The sequence below is a fragment of the Eucalyptus grandis genome, chromosome 11 (assembly GCF_016545825.1).
Source record: "Eucalyptus grandis isolate ANBG69807.140 chromosome 11, ASM1654582v1, whole genome shotgun sequence".
NCBI classification, from domain to species: domain Eukaryota; kingdom Viridiplantae; phylum Streptophyta; class Magnoliopsida; order Myrtales; family Myrtaceae; genus Eucalyptus; species Eucalyptus grandis.
Window position 1 is genome coordinate 7586689 of NC_052622.1, and position 16650 is coordinate 7603338.

General features: G+C 40.4%; 2 protein-coding genes across 5 annotated transcripts; both read left to right on the top strand.

Moving 5' to 3' along the window:
- Positions 1 to 505: 505 nt before the first annotated feature.
- On the top strand, positions 506 to 2456 carry LOC104424661 (splicing factor ESS-2 homolog). Its single transcript, XM_010037142.3, is given in 2 exon segments — positions 506 to 687; positions 690 to 2456. Coding segments are annotated over 2 exon segments (1539 nt in total). The 5' UTR covers positions 506 to 668; the 3' UTR covers positions 2210 to 2456.
- A 7068-nt stretch (positions 2457 to 9524) lies between these two features.
- LOC104424662 (heterogeneous nuclear ribonucleoprotein 1) lies at positions 9525 to 16279 on the top strand. 4 transcript variants are annotated; one of them, XM_039304627.1, is made up of 5 exons: positions 9526 to 10100; positions 10194 to 10339; positions 10654 to 10880; positions 11202 to 12385; positions 15732 to 16279. In XM_039304627.1, exons 3-4 carry the CDS (start codon positions 10659 to 10661, stop codon positions 12381 to 12383), a joined length of 1404 nt encoding a protein of 467 aa, XP_039160561.1. In that variant the 5' UTR covers positions 9526 to 10100; positions 10194 to 10339; positions 10654 to 10658; the 3' UTR covers positions 12384 to 12385; positions 15732 to 16279. The 4 variants fall into 4 exon arrangements, with proteins under 4 accessions (XP_039160562.1, XP_010035446.2, XP_039160561.1 ...); XM_039304628.1 differs by lacking the exon at positions 10194 to 10339 and having other exon boundaries at positions 9525 to 10144; XM_010037144.3 differs by lacking the exon at positions 10194 to 10339 and having other exon boundaries at positions 9525 to 10100.
- Positions 16280 to 16650: the final 371 nt, after the last annotated feature.

Consider the following 16650-nt stretch of genomic DNA (forward strand, 5'->3'; position numbering starts at 1 on the left):
TTTGCAAATATTGGTACTTGTCATGTCATATGGGATAACCTGCATCTAAATCAATAATTTTTAGTCAAAATTGGAAGGATTGACTTAATTGCAACAATGCAAAAAGTCTAATCGAAAGTCTTTATACTAAATCGGTTGATTTTTCTAGTACTTTCACATCCGAGTTACCATTACTTTTTCGAAATACGTCAACTCTCATTATTTGATTTTAATTCAACGTGAAGCATGAAGATTATTGAATATATACGGATATTCACATGTAGTTCGCGGCTTCTATAGTCTCCTGAAATTTAGAGCGTCTTTTCAAAAATTTCCATATTTTAGAAAAAAAAAATCATTTACCAAAAGCGATAAATAATTCTTTTGTGTAATTTAAGCCGGCCGAAAGAAGAAAAGGAAAACAAAGAAAAAAGAAAAAGAAAAGAGAAGCCTAGCCTCTATATTAATTTCATTATCATACCAAATTAATAATCTCATAAAAAAATCATAATTCCAGTAGGAATCAAACGCGTAAACCGCACGAGAAAACGCCACTCCTCGCGTCGGCGGCCACCGCCCATCATCATCTTCTTCTTCTTCTTCTCCAATTGGGGCCAGAATCGGAACCCTAATCGCACCTCCCTCCCCCAAATTCCCTCAAAGCTCCGATCTTTCTCTCTCCAGCAACGATGCTCCTCTCTCCCGGCCACTCCCCCGCCACCTCTCCTCGCCGTCCCCCTCGCCGGCCCCCGCCGAACCCCTAAATCAGCAACCCCCGCCGCCGCCGCGGCCCTCCGCCTCCGCCGCGGCCCCGAACCCCCGGAAGCGGGCCGCGGTCCTCGACGAGGACGCCTACGTGTCGGCCATCGAGGGGATCATCGAGCGCGACTTCTTCCCCGACATATCCAAGCTCCGCGACCGCCTCGACTGGCTCGAGGCCGTCCGGACCGGCGACCCCATCCAGATCCGCGATGCCCAGTTGAAGATCATGGAGCGCCGCGGCAGGAGGGCGGCCGGCGGCTCGAGCGTCCGGGGCCGGACGCAGACGCAGACCCCCGGCTCGACCTTCGCGCGCAGTTTCACTCCTCTCGACGAGTTCGACGGTAAGACCCCGAGGACTCCGGGCGCTCTGGGTGGGGACGGGGTAGGTGGTTTAGAAGCCGGGGAGGGTGATTCCGGCGTCGACGTCTCGCTGTCGTTGGACGAGTTCTTTAGGCGGTACACGAGCGAGGACAACGAGAGCTTTTCGAAGATTCTGGAGAAGGTCAATAAGAAGAGGAAGGAGAAGTACGGGTACTTGCTGGAAGGCCAGAATGAGGGTGTGCAGGCAATTGAGGATGCCGAGAGGGACAGAATTACCGATGGGTATGGGACGTCGGATCAGCCGGCGAGTACTTTAGAAGGGTGGAAATACACGGCGAAGAATCTTTTGATGTACCATCCTGCTGATCGGGGGGAGGCTCCGTTGACGGCGGAGGAAATGGCTGTTAGGCTCAACGGTCTGACTAAGGAAGTGAGTTATGCTAATACTAGGTTTCATGGTAAAATAATGGATTCGAGGCCGAAAGATGATGGTACAGTTGAGGTCTTGTATGCGCCGATTGCGGGTGCTTCTCCGATGCTAAAGTCAGCTAGGGATGGGGACAATGTTAAGAAGTACGACCTGGATGACTTGAGGAAGACCCCCAATCCGTTTTATGTGGAGTCAGGTAAAAAGGCTGATAATGGATATAGTTTTGTTAGAACTCCTTCGCCTATGCCAGGTGCTGATGAGTCGCCGTTCATCACTTGGGGTGAAATTGAGGGAACTCCGTTGAGGTTGGAGCCCGAGGACACACCTATTGATATCGGCGGTAGTGGAGACGGGCCTCACTTCAGGATCCCATCGGCACCAGCACGAGATGTAAAGGCTCATTTGCTTTCTAGAGAGGCTGCTCGAAAGTTGAGGGACAGGTCTAAAATGTTCCAGAAGCCACCACTGCCATCACCTGTCAGAGGGGGAAGTGCCAGTCCAAGTATGCGGACTCTTTCTCCCGCTGCCCAGAAGTTCGTGAGAAATGCAATTTCTAGGTCGTCATCTTCAGTTGATGAATCACTTCGAGCTAGTTATCGAGGTGCAAGCCCCGCTCGGACTCCCAAAAGTGTCAGGAGCATGTCCAGGTTTGGTAGAGATGGGAGTCTGGAGTCCAGATCTCCTTCTGTAAAAGAGAATTTGAACCCTCCTAGGTAATAGGTTGTGTGCTAAAAATAAGCAAACTGTGATAGTCTCTGGAAGTCTGGCTTTATGTTATTACTGGAGCATATATGTTCTTTTACTTTCTAAAAGATGTGGCTGTTTCTTGTTTAGTATCTCTATTTTCGTAATTATCACATTGTTAAAGATATTTGGTCAAAGGCTACAGTTTCAATGTAAATTCTAAGGATACTTAAGGACCCAGGGAAGCTTCCTTATTTAGCAGTACAGTATACTGTTGTTTTTTTCCCAGAGAGAAAAGAAGGTAAAACTGAATCCAAAAAAGGTCGACTGGGAGCCTCTGGTTAGATTATCGGCTGATGCATTTTGAAATTCGAGATTGTGATTGGAATAAAACTGAATCATTTGTGGCTGAAGAGCAAGAAAAGGTATATATATAAAGAAAGAAAAATAGGTAAGCCGTGTATAATGTTTGTTTTCAACATCTTCTAGGATGGGGAATTTGGAACTTTAATCTGCTCGAGGCTTATGCATATAAGCTAATCTAACCTTATCACTTTGAATATGGAGTTTTCAGCTTCAGTCATTAGGACTCCTTGCAGCGGTTGGATGTGTAGTCATCTTCATCAACTTTATATATGTCTATGCTGAGGTTGAGGGGGCTGTATCTCAGAAGTTGCTATATCTGTGTTTTTGTCGCTTCTGATGATGTTTCTGTCGTCACTTTTAGAACCATTATGTCGAATGAGCTAAAAGCTACTTTTCTATTTTTTCCTTCTTTCTTTTTCCTTAAATGCTATGGTGCCAGTGTTTAAGATTTTTCCTTAACAGCTGTGGTCATAGCTAGGTTGGCAACTGTCTGTAAAACCAAGTAATAGTGTTGACAATGAATGGAGAAAGATTTTTTGAAAGCCAGGGCTGCTGAAGTTTTAGCAGTGTCACTTGCTTTCCAGGATGTTGCAGTAATCAGTTTTTGAAAGTTTTGCAGACTGTTTAAAAGCTTTACATTGTTACCATAGCAAAATTGGTCACAGCGGGAACCAAACAAATGACATTTTTATGTGAATATGAGATTTTCTACCCTTGGTTTTTGCTTATGGTCTTTCTTGAAATGGGACTGCAAGCTAGAATCTACAGATGTGGTGTTTGTGGAGGATTTTGGCATGTGGGATTGGTAATTTTTTGGCACTAGTGAAGGATGGATGCTGCTTCTGTATTCTTAAAACTCTGCTTCTTTGCTGCAATCATCGATTTAGTAAACTTAGCGAGGGGGTAGGGGCTTTTTACGGTCACCGGAAGTTCGTCATTTGTTTCTTCTGTGGTAGTTTTGCTCGCGTGGGTTGGTACTGAAGGTGGCTGCTTCTGTTCTCATACGTTGCTGGTTTGAAGGTAAAGGTGGGCTTGAAAATTAAAACAGAGGTATTGAGCATCAGCTATTGGCAGTGAACGCCAGACTGGTCTTCTAAATGAAGAGGTCTTATGTTTGAAGCACGCGCAGCGATGCAAACTAATCGACGATGGACATAATTACGCGTATCTGAATTCTGATCTGAACTACTCGGGCACATAATCTGCAACCCGCAATGAGCTTCTTGTCTTTGTTCTAACAAGTAGTGTAGACAAACTGAGTCTCCGGTAGACAGTATGCAACTAATAACGCCGTACCATTATATTTCTTTTAAAACTCTCCGCCTAAATACAACTTAGGAATCGAGACTCGATCAATGAGTGGGTTTGAGTGGGGTCGGATCATGCCGGGCCGAGTTGGTGCCCGAGCTTGCAAGTGCTTGCTCAAGTCCTGCCCCTTGTACATTAACTTATCAAATGTCAAATGTCATTCACAGGCTACAATGACAGTATTAGGGTTGCTGAGAGAGAGAGAGAGAGAGAGAGAGAGAGAGAGAGAGAGAGATTGTTTGCCTGCCTTTTGGATAGAAAGAGAGTGGAGGTGGGGGTTGGATGCTTCATAATCACATGATGAGCTCAAAGAGCAAAGGGCTCTTTCTTCCTCTTTCTTTTCACATGTGGATGTGGGTGAGAGCTGTGATTGCTGTGTGAGTGGGTAACACAAGAATTATGCCTCACCGGTATCCCCTTCTCTCTCTCTCTCTCTCTCTCTCATTAAATATTTATTTTGGGGGCTTCCCTAGGATAATTAGTTATTAATTACATCAGAAAAATAGATTACTTATACATTCATTGCACTCCTCAACCTATGTCTGCCTGTAAAAAGCAAGGTGCTGTCTGCTGCAGTAGAGTGGAATGTACCATCATCAACCAACCCTAGCCACCAAATTGAATAATGGAATGGAATGAAACATGAGATGAAGTCGGTGGTAATGGACGGAGTTAAGAGACTTAAAAAAGCAAGATGGGTTTGATATTTTACCTCGTCCTCGACTATCTTTTTAGGGTACCAGCGATCCATTTAGATAAAATACATCTTGCTGAGTCGCACCATACGAGAAATGCATGTTCGTAGAAGAGACGAAATGTTTAGGGTGAGTTTGAGAGAACCTTAGCATTTCAGAAAGCTCGTTTGGAGAAAAATGGTACTTTCTGTTTTATGAGGTCTTTAATGTGACGAATTTGAGCTTTTTACTTTTAAATTTGTTTAAAATTGAAAGAAACAATGATTGCAATTTTTACAGTTTGAGTATTCAAAATAACAAATCTATAAATGTAAACGAAAAATCATACACGACAAACATAGCATTGTATTAACAAATTGATGAATGTAAAAGGAAATCACATTGAAGTGGGCTCTTTCTCAATTGAAAATGGAGTAAGTTTGTTATGACAAATATGGTCACATATGCCCTGTGGGAGAGAAGGCAAACTTTCCAAAATTATAAGCATCCTCAATTATTTACTACAACCTATACCAATCTTCGTAAACTCATTATGTCATACAATACATTATAATTTGAAGTACTAGCCTCTCATTTAAATCAATGGTTCAAATACGTATCCAACATTAGGATCCAACTTTACCTTTGTAAAATGAGTACCATTCATGGTGTTTCTTTGTATATAATTATGTAAAGTCAATGCCATTGCCAATGACTTTTAGTTGCCTTTTATACGGGTAGACTATCATTTTTTTTTCAGAATCTTCAACTTTGTTTATAATATGCTAAGGGCTTGCTTAATTTTTAAGCACAATGAATAATGGGAATAATGGGCTTGGTTGAACACTTCATGATAGCCTATAAACCTAAAGTCTCATTGAAACTCCAATGGATGAAATTAAATTTCTTTATATGCCTCGAAATACACTTTGGAATATGAATATCCAGTATTCATTAAATGATATCTACCCACACTAATATAATGCAAAACTAAATGGAATGTACCACATATATACTAATGCTTTTGACTTGGTACTCTGGAGATTAGCTAAATGCTTGTGGCTATTACCCTACGAATCATCTTTACCCTTGGTAACTCTAAATCTGAACTAAACAATTAAGGTCAAAACGCATTCATTAGTGTCGCCAATTATAAAATGTCAAAAGCACTCTTGGCAACTTGCAATCAATTCTCTTGATCTCGAAGCACCCAATGATTGCTTTCGAGTGTTGAGTTGTTGTTTGTTGTGTGGGTAAAAAATAGAAGGGTCGCAGATATTAATGTGCATAAATCAGGCGTTCATAAAGAGGCAAAGCCAAGAACATCGTGGTGAATTAAAAATTAACCTCGTTGCGGAAGAACAGCTAACATGCCAGCTTCTATCTTATCATTCTTGAGCTTGACAACCCCAACATATATATTATATGTATATATAAACCTGTAAGTCTCTCCTATCCATCCAAAGATTCTAAGTTAAAAGAGTATTGGCCCAAAAAAAATATACTTTGCCTATGCTTTGTATATGTTATTTCCACATCATTTATATGTGAAATATCATTGAACTTTCTCCCCCTTCTTTAAATACAATATCCGTTGTATTGTCGGTCTCACACCTCAATATTAGTTGACAATTTTAAATACTTGCTATTTAAAATACACCATATTAAATACTTTATTAGATACATGCTTTTTAAAATACATTATCAACTATATGACATGAGTACATGACTCAGCTGCGGTATAGAATTAGTAAATTTGGGTTTGCAATTTCTGTGCGATAATTACGTTAGCTCTAGCGACACAATTAATAAACTAATGCATGATTACCTGAAAGTAACTGGTTTAGTCCATTTTTGCAAAAGATTATGTAAGATCGCATAAGTCGTGCATCCATAATTACACTTAGTATATATATATGATATTTCGACTCTTAATTATAACTATGTTTCGGTTACCCTTTTGTTTCTTTCTCTTATATATTTACTATTGAATTTCATTTTTGACTGCGTGAAGCTAAAGCATAATAACCAATCCTGAAAAATGGGCAGTTTTACTTTTTTTACGATAATTTTGACTGATATGACTTCGAGAGCGAAAAATCATTTGCCGTGTACAACTGAAGCTTAGATGAAGAAAAGAAGAAAAAAGAAACAAATGCCAGCATTTTCTTCTTGAAAATTATTGCGTAAGGCACGTTATTCTTCCTCCTGAATAAGTCCATGTGCTTGAATTTATTCAGGCATTGCAGGCTGACTAGACGAGGACTTTCTTTTCTTCTTTTCTTTATTATTATTTTTATTTTTTTGCTTATTCTCCAATAAAATTATATTTGAACATGAGGCAGAGAGAAAGCAGACCCATTCAAAATCTCATTTAATTAATGCTTCATCGGTTACTATTAGGATGAGAATTCATCACAAACGTGACAAGCAAGTGATGATGTACGATATCTTAATGTAAGATAAGTTCATCAATAAAACCCTCACGACAAATCTCAAATCGAGAAAATCCGATTTCGGTCATACCCTCGGTTGAATTCTTTTTGATGGTATTCCAGTTTCAAGCAGTCTGAATTCTTTTTCTTTTTCAGAGGTGCTATGAGCTCCTTCTTTCCATAAAAATCTCCAAAATGCCACGATTTCAGACCGTTCGAAAAAGCTATTGGATCAAGTCAAAAACCGATCTGTTTCACACTAGAGTTCATCTGGAAATTTGTGGATAAACCGAGCCCTTTCGCTTGGATCCATAATTGAATTCGGTGTTGACCTCCGGATTGATCATAAGCCATTTTTATAAAAATTAATATCTCTTTGAATATATAAAAAGATAAGAAGAAAAAGGACATTGAGATGAAACGTTCTTGCATGCGATCGCAAAAGGGCGTCGTCATGAATAGCTGAGAAAAAGCAAGGCCGGCCATTTGCCACCGAAAAATCCCTGAAAAGAGAGGCTTTTTTGAGTGGGGTGCACGAAGGGGCGGTGCTTGACCTAATTTTGCCATATAGATTCAGTCAATCATTTCAATTTATTAATTTTTTTTGCCCATTTATAAATGATTTCGTTTATTAAAAATTTCAACAAAAAATTGGGTTTTCTTCATCCTCTTTTGGAAGCCCAGTTGCACAAAATAAGTTGATATCGTTAATCCATGATCTAGTGACTTAAAGATAAAGTAATCAATTTAAGCAAAAACAAAGTCTGCCCGATTTAGCCAGAGCGTCAATAAGAGGAAAACTTAAAGTTTCAATGCTAAGGAGTCTCGGGTATTATCTTTATTTCCCAAGAAATTATATATTTTTGGCAGTTAAACCCATAAAAACACTATTAATTTTGGGCACATCTCCTTAAATAAAAAACATGAAGATGGATGCTAGGATTCAGGAAATAAAAAGGGAAATCAGACAGTAGAAGAAAAGTCGTTATTACAGAAATTAATGAATTTTGTGTTTGGACGTCACAAGAGAAAAAGAAAATAGCGCAAGAAAATGACCATCGAAAATGTAAAAAGAGGGGTACGCACGATAGAAGAAAATGACCCCCAGACAAATTAATATCGACGCAACTCCCTCTCTCCGCGTACGGGAAAAGGCAGAGAGGAAAGGAAAAAGTGGGGGCAAAAAGACTGCATTGACCCTTCAAAGTCAACGCAATTCTCAATGTATGCCACCCCAAAATTCAACATCATCCGCGAGAGATTTCCATACAACCTTGTTTCCCTAACAACCTTTGCAATCAAAAACATTCTCCTGGCCACTTCCCTTGATTTGTCCCCCCCCTCTTTTGATGTGTATTTTTGCCCCTTTCTCCTCCAATGTAATGTAAGAGGCCCTCTCGCACGATCATTGTGTCCATGGCTTTGGCTAAAAGAGGCAAAGTAATCTTTCATTCTTTCCCCATATGGAGTGCGCATCGAAATGGAGAGAATCGTGCCCTTCTGATCGGAAGGGAGAATTCCGTATTTAAGCCTAGATGAATGACCGGAATTTCGAAATTGGATCTACTAGGGATATGGCGTAACGATGAAAGAGTTGCTTGTAGTCAAGCTGTGTTGGCGAGTGAGGTTGATATGGTAAATTGGTGAAATTGCACAATTGTTGCCTTGTTTGGAGTGGCTTTCCAACTTCTAGCATGGGCTTGTTAATCTCATGACTATCCTTTTTATCGAGGAGATACGAAAACATCTAACACATCAACATGTTTGGAATGTGACATTCATATCTTGTTTAGCGAGATAAATTTAGGAATGGGGATGTAAAATCATAATTACATACCCCCGATGTCGAGTTTTAATTGGACACTACTTGCCAAGTCGGGTGATGATAGGATACATAGTAATTGGGCTTGTACTCTTGAGAAGGTAACACTTATCTTGTTTGGTTTAAGGATGAGGATGTAGAGTCACGATTACATATCGAATTTTTATTGGACACCACTTACCAAGTCGGGTGATGACGTGACATATAGCAATTGAGCTCATACTGTTTGGAAGGTAACACTCTCATCTTGTTTGGCGAGATAAATTTAAGGACGTGGAAATTGGATCATGATAACATACCCCTGAATGTCGTGTTTTTATCATATGCCACTTACCAAGACGGGCGACGATGTGACAGGTAGCAACTGGGCTCGTATTATTTAAAAGGTAACGCTCACATCTTGTCTAACGAGATAAATTTAGAAATGGAAGCGCATAGTCGAGATCACATACTCAAGAATGTCGCCACTTGCTAAGTTGGGTGGTGACGGGACAACGTAGCAACCATGCTCATACATCGATCCCGAAGCCAAGGATCCCGATCCGATCGGGCGATCGCGGCCGCCCGTGGCGATCGACTCCCGAAGAGAAGTCAGCAAGATCAACGGCGGAGGCTCCTGGGCCAATGGGATCGCGGGGAGGGGGACAGATCGGTGTGAGCACGCAAACACGGCCGTCTCTCTCCAATAAGTATAAAAGGGGACGAAAAGCCAACCCTCTTCTCTCTCTTTCTCTTCCTCCATTTTTATCACCAGATCCCGCATAAATACCGAGGAAAAAATTCCTCTTTTTGCTGCGCTCTCCTCCTCCTTCTTCCTCCTCCACCATTTCGAGTCTTTTTCTATTTCCTTAAGAAAGGGGGAAAAAAAATCGAATTTTTATCGAGAAATTGTGAAAAAGATTTAATTTTTTTTAAAATTTTATTTATTATCAAAGTCTATATATACTCCATTCACCGGATGCTGCAATCCTTCTCCCTTTCTCCTCTGCTCTTCCTCCTCGTCCTCTTCTCTCTCTCTATCTGAGGAAAAAGAAGGAAGAAAGTGGGAGGAAAAAAAAAAAAAAAAAGAAAAAAAATAATACGGGAAAAAAGCATATTGTTTTCCTGGGCACTTGAATATGCATTTGGAATTTATCGGGGAATAAAAACGATTGATTCACGGACACGGGCGGCTGTGGTCGGGAGGGGGCATATGGAGATCATGCCCTCGGTTGCGGTTGTTGTTGTTGTTGTTGTTGGTGGTGGTGTTGTTCCTGTCAGATCTTAGGCGGTGGCCGTCGCGAGATTCGGCGTCTCCCCCGGGGTCTGAGCTCCGATCGGTGCGAATCTGGAGTTGGGTCGTTTCGATTTTCAGGAATTTTGGGTTGGTTCTTGGATCTTGATGGATGTGGGTTCGGTTGTTGTCTGATTAGGTGGGATTGCGTTCTTGGGTCGGCTGGACGAGGATCTTATGTTTCGGTCTTGAATCTGAAGATTGGTTCTTTTGTTTTTTGATATAAATTTTTTTTCGTTTGGCTTGGCATCGAGCTCGCGGTTCGTACTCATCTGTCGACAGAAGGTATTGATATGCGTTCTGGGATTGGTCGTGTGCGTGCATTTTTTATTGTTCCTTTCCCTTTTTGGAGTGGATGGTGTTTGGGCGAATTCGATTCTGGTTCCTGGGTAGCTTTTGTTTGCTCGATTTGGATGGTTCATCGGTTTTCAATTGTGGATTGAAATCGGGTGGATCTTATACAGACTGTGTGGTTTCTAGTGGAAATGGGTTTTTCATTCCGTCTTTAAAGGGCTCGCCTTTTGCTTTCTTGGTATCGTAAGTGTTTTGGATTGAGTGGCGTGTGTTTTGATTGATGCGATGGTAATTTTTAATTGTAGAGGCAATGCAATCTGATAATGGGAAGCTATTTATCGGTGGAATATCATGGGACACAAATGAGGAGAGACTGAAAGAGTATTTTGGTGCTTATGGAGAGGTGGTGGAGGCAATCATCATGAAGGATCGAACCACAGGGCGTGCCCGCGGTTTCGGTTTTGTCGTTTTTGCGGATCCGGCTGTTGCCGAAAGAGTCATCAAGGATAAGCACAGCATTGATGGCCGGATGGTAAGTGAGTGATCTCCGCAAGTCTACTTATTACTGTGGCATTTCTTTTTTGAGGGTTAATTATGATTTGTTATACCTGATGATGTAAATTCTTCAACTTTCTATTGAGATTACAAGTCCAACATTGTGATTGCAGGATTCTGTATTCAACTAAATTTGAAACTCAATGTAATATTTGTCAACACTTCCTTTTTCGTTTTTCCCCTTCTCCTTCTGTATGAGTACATCCTTTCTCCCATATTCATTCAATTGGCGGTTTCTTTTCTAGTACATTACAGTTACATGAGGTGTATTCTTGATCATCAAGTTCTGTATCCTCAGGTCGAGGCTAAGAAAGCTGTTCCTAGGGACGACCAGAACATTCTGAGTAGGAACAGCAGCAGTGTTCATAGTTCTCCTGGCCCTGGCCGTACCAAGAAGATTTTTGTAGGAGGTTTAGCATCCACAGTAACTGAGAGTGACTTTAAGAAGTACTTTGAGCAATTTGGTACGGTCACAGATGTCGTCGTAATGTATGATCACAACACCCAGAGGCCCAGAGGCTTTGGGTTTATCACTTATGACACAGAGGAAGCTGTGGACAAGGCGTTGCTCGGTACCTTTCATGAACTGAATGGCAAAATGGTTGAGGTGAAGAGAGCAGTTCCCAAGGAGCTATCACCAGGTCCAAGTCGTAGCCCACTTGGTGGGTATAACTATGGGATGAGTCGTGTCAATAACTTTCTTAGTGGATACACTCAGGGATATAACCCAAGTGCCGTGGGAGGATATGGACTTAGGATGGATGGTAGGTTTAGTCCGGTTGCAGGAAGTCGAAGTGGATACCCAGCCTTCGGCATGAATTTTGAGACAGGGCTTAACCCAAATTATGGCGGGACTACAAATTTCAGTAACAACATCAGCTATGGCCGGGGACTGAATCCTTATTACATTGGCAATTCCAATAGATTTAACAATACAGTTGGATATGATGGAGGCAATGGAGGAAGCTCTTCTTTCTTCAGCTCAGTGACTCGGAATCTCTGGGGAAATGGGGGCCTGAATCAGGCCACGAACCCTACAAGCTCTAACACCAATACGGGAGGAAATTTGAGCATTGGAGGAAGCAGCTTTGGCGGTAGTGCCGTTAATTGGGCCTCTTCACCAATTACTGCTCAAGGTGGTGGTGGTGGAAACAGCGCCTCCAATGATAGTGCGAATTTTGGTTATGGAGGTGGTAGCAACAGCTACGCATTGGGCAGTGTGGGGTATGGAAGAAACAACAGATCTGGTGGGCCTCTGACATCATCATATGGTACATCAAATGGTGCCTACGATGGTGCCTTTGCAGACCTCTATGGAAGTGCTTCAGTGTATGGTGATTCTACTTGGCGCCCGCAAAATCCTGAGAGGGGAGGATCTGGTTCATTTGGTTATGGAATTGGCAATGCTGCTTCAGATGTTTCAGCTAAAAGTTCTCCAGGTTATGTTGGTGATTACAGCGTCAATAAGAGAGTGAACTAGAGGTAATGTCTCACTTTAAGATCTCCATGTAATTTCTTAAATTTGTTTTAGTACCTCTTAACGATTTCTCAATAAAGACTTTTTTTTTTTGGGAAAGAAAGTTTTATTTTTCCTTTTCATATGTTGAGGGAAGGACAATTCCTTTATCCTGTTGTGTTTGTTTGATCATTCTGCTAGGACGCATTTCGGCTTAGCCAGTTGTTTTGGTTCTAATGTCTGCAAAATTTGAACAATATTGCTTTGAGACAAATGGTCTACACTGTTAAAAGTAGTACTCATTATCCATTAATTTCGTCTCCCCTATCTCTATTACAGCCTATCACAAATGCAACCAGTTCTTCCCTTCTTTTGAATTGCTAGCTATCATTCTTCTGCTGTGACTAAGCCTGTTCCTGAAGGAGATGATTCTTTGTCCTCAAATTAAGAAGAAAAATATATTAACTGTTACCCGAGATTCTAATCTGTTGGGAATCAGGATCTTTTCTTAGCATGATCATGAATGATGAAATCCCAGGGATTGATGTGTCCCACTGATACCACCGATCCATTGTCCTAGAAAATTAGTTTACTTAATTAGGTATTTACTTTGTTTACTTACGAGGGTGCTTGGTATGTGGAAGTTTTACATATGGGCTAAGTACCCTATTATGTCATCCCTGAAGATCCTTTGGACCATCCAATTTGACAGTGTTGGCTGTTAAGTTCTGGTGTTGCTACACCATGCTGCCATGATTTATCCTTGGCATTTGGTGATATGCTGATTGCACTGTTTACTCCTTCATAGTGTAATGTCTGCATGTGATTCTGTTGTTGGGTGGATAAGTAAGTGCGTGAGAAGCTTAATTTTCCCCTGGTGAAGCTTTTCCAACAGCGTACGGGCTGAGAATTTTCTCTGAGGCTTTATCTCCTACTACGGTTGAGTTTGGTGAGTTTGTGTTGGGCCAGATAGTTGTGTTAAGAAGCTTAATTTGAGCTTTTAGGTAGCAGCTGTATGTGCAGGAGAACTTTCATGAACTTCTGTAATGAATGAAGTTGCACATGCATTCAGAATTGAAAATTGCAAATTGAACCCTTATTTTGTGGTTGTCTTAAAATTCCATTGCAAGCATTTTCAGGGATAATCAGGTTAAACGTAAAATTTGTCTGTCTGCTCTTTTGGTGCAATCAGTACCAGCTGTGCTGTGATTCCTGGGTTAACACTCACAAATTCATCTGACCCTTGATTCTGGATTGGGATGTCAAAATGTTTAAGCTTGTCTCGGGTACTATTTGCCCTTTGCATGTACTTAATATGACCCAGAAGTGTAACTAAGATCCCTCACTCAAGTGGAACTGAGGTCATGAAACTGTCAAAACTTTCATGAATGAAATGGTCAATACTTATTTTTTATTTTTCTACTCATGTTTTGAGATAGTACCTTGGAAAATTTTACATAATTTGCAACAAGATTTATCCAATCAATTGATTCAGCTCGGTTTTAGAAGTCTGTGAGTGAGAATGTACGTGCATCTGGATGCAAGGAGCGCATCTAGATCTATCTAGTACTAGTTTCTGGTTGATTAGTGGATAATACAAAACACCAAAAACTTTTTCATGTCTATGTGTACGGTCTGATTGCTTAATATACTAGTGCAGGTTAATTTTTTCCCCCATCGTAACAGAGCACAGAATGAAAATGTCAACTTGTGAAATCATGAACTTTGTGCTGTTTTTGGCTTAACTTTAACTTTTTTTTGAAATTGTGTTTAAAATGCTAGTTTCTAGTCCATAGTGACATTCAAGTTTTCATGCTAGGGAGCATGTGTCATAGTGCTATTGTCACCCTCATATTGACAGCTTCTGGCACATCTGTTGTTGTGCGCCTCCCTCCCTCCCTCCCTCCCTCTCCCTCTCCCTCTCCCTCTCCCTCCCTCTCTCTCTCTCTCTCTCTCTCTCTCTCTCAGAGGTGGCAACCGCTAATGTATTAGAAATGTTATTTGAAGTGCTTTTATGTTCCAAGTGTCTGTTGCATTGACTTTGTCTGCTCTGCAATCCATGTGTAGTATGCTCATTTCTTTGTTTCCTACTTGAAAAAAAGGGAATACGCCATAAGAGCACCCCGTTTAATGAAAGTTGATGGACACCCCATGCTTTCTGAAATCTGCTTTGCACACCCGTTAAATGTGGAGGATTGGTTCCTTTTTAAAGGGAAATACCCCTTGTGTGTTGGACTGCAGTAGCAAAATACCTCCTAATTTCATTAGAGTAGAGAGAGTTCATGAAATTATCTTTATAATATTACATTCAATTAGGCTTTGGGTTTGTTTAATTCAATCTGGGATTGATCCGTTATGGCCACACAGGAGAAAATTCTTTCATTTTTCTTTTACTGAAACTGACAATATAGTTAAGGTCCTGTATGCGCATTCAATTATATCTTGATATCCATCTAGTATGATGTATAGAATATATGACAAGGGTGGGGAGTTGGAGGATGTCGATTGATAGGTCATGTCTTAGACGCCCGAATTGTATGTTCAAATGCTTATTTCTACACCAACTAATACTCCATGTTTGTTTATGTTAGTGTAGGGGAAAAGGATAATCTATGGTCTTTCCAAACCATGTGAGAGTGTTTAATGTACATATGTAATTATAAATTGTAATGTCCCAAAGTTGCTTCTGAATTTGCTTTGATCAATTTAGAAGAAGAGAGGTGCATTTTCTTAATCAAGGAAAGTGGAGCCAGGAGTGTGATATTAGATTTTGACATGTTGATATTAGGGAGGAGATGGTTATAACATTATACATGCAATGAGGGCATTGAATACTTGTTGCATCTGAAGTTGAATTGCTTTTATAGTGTGCGGTTGTGGTTGATGGACTTTGTTGTGCTTAAGCATTTATCTATTGGGATAAATTAGTAATTAATGTTTTCCATATCATATTAATAATTTATAACCATTTCATGGTCCAAGTTAAAAGTTTGAATCACCTTTTTCACACGAGACATCTTAGCTAGTACTTATTGGTTTTTTCCTGATGGTTGTGTGTAACATATATGCATATGTGTTTCACGAATGCTTCTGTAGTGGTGTCAATTTCCTGTGAATGAGGTTGATGTCCTTCTGCCCTTGTCTACAGGTTGAAGTTCAGGCAACCTCATATATGTAGAAAGTTTATTTCTTGTTGGAAAGTGAAAATCTTTTGTATCACCATTTCATGTTAGAAGTTGCTTTTATTTTCAGCAGTAATTTTTCATTACACATAGATCCATCGTTTCTCTCTTCAGTCCAAGTATTTAGTAATTGTGTATACAAAATATTCGGCATTTTAATCTAACAAGGTTGCTTTTTCTTTTTCATCAGGCATTGCTTCCTAGGGAGATTGTCTCCATACATTCAGAATTCGATAGGTGAAGAAGAGTTTGGTGAAGCTGGTGAACTATGATTTGGGATATCTCTCTAAAACTTTGGTCAAAGAAATTGGTTGTTTAGAGCTAACGGGAGTGTCTTTTGGAAAATTAAACTTACAGATAGAAGTTACACAAGGATTTTGTGTTGAGGCTTGATTTTTTTGAGGTACAACTTTAGGTTGTTTTCTGCTACTTGAGTGATGTAAAATTAGATTTCGGATATAGTCGGAAATGTATCATGCATCTTTGGTGAGGTCGCGATACATAGAAGCATAGACTGATAAAATTTTTCCCCTAGATTTTTATTTGCTCAATTGTCTGGCAAGGCTGTGAGTTCTTGTCCAGGTTCCTTTCTTTCTGCAGATTGTAACTGGAATTCTTGATTTACTAGTGTGAAAACGTTAAGGGATACCCATGTAGGGTCCCGGGAATAAGCTACTACATAATTCGATTCTTTCTTCCGTGGATACAATTAATGAGACACATTTCAGCTTTATTTGATTGCAAAGTCTTAAGTTTGTGTCCTCAAGTAGTCATTTATACACTCCATATTCGCTTGGTTAGAACTCTATTTCATCTCGTGGTATGAAGTATTTTCTCAACATAATGCTTATATGGTTAGCTTGTGGTGATCCAGGATTTCGTGCAGATGAGTTTCTTGTTCTTGGGAAAAGTTGTTTTAATCCTTGTGAACTTAACTTTTGCTTTCGTACACATTTCATTCTGTTGACCAGTTTCTGTCGCTCTGGTTATTGTGGTTGTCATCTAATTTAGTTTCCTCACTGGGTTAGCCAGATCTCTAGGATAAGCATCAGTCGCTGATGTGTTTGTATACATAAGATGTCAACCTTGATTTCCTTTTCATGTGGGGA

Bases quoted from the DNA above. Each gene is read 5' to 3' on its own strand.
- LOC104424662 (XM_039304628.1), top strand. From the start codon at position 10,659: ATGCAATCTGATAATGGGAAGCTATTTATCGGTGGAATATCATGGGAC. The intron at 10,881-11,201 runs GTAAGTGAGTGA...CTGTATCCTCAG, and splicing joins ACAGCATTGATGGCCGGATG to GTCGAGGCTAAGAAAGCTGT.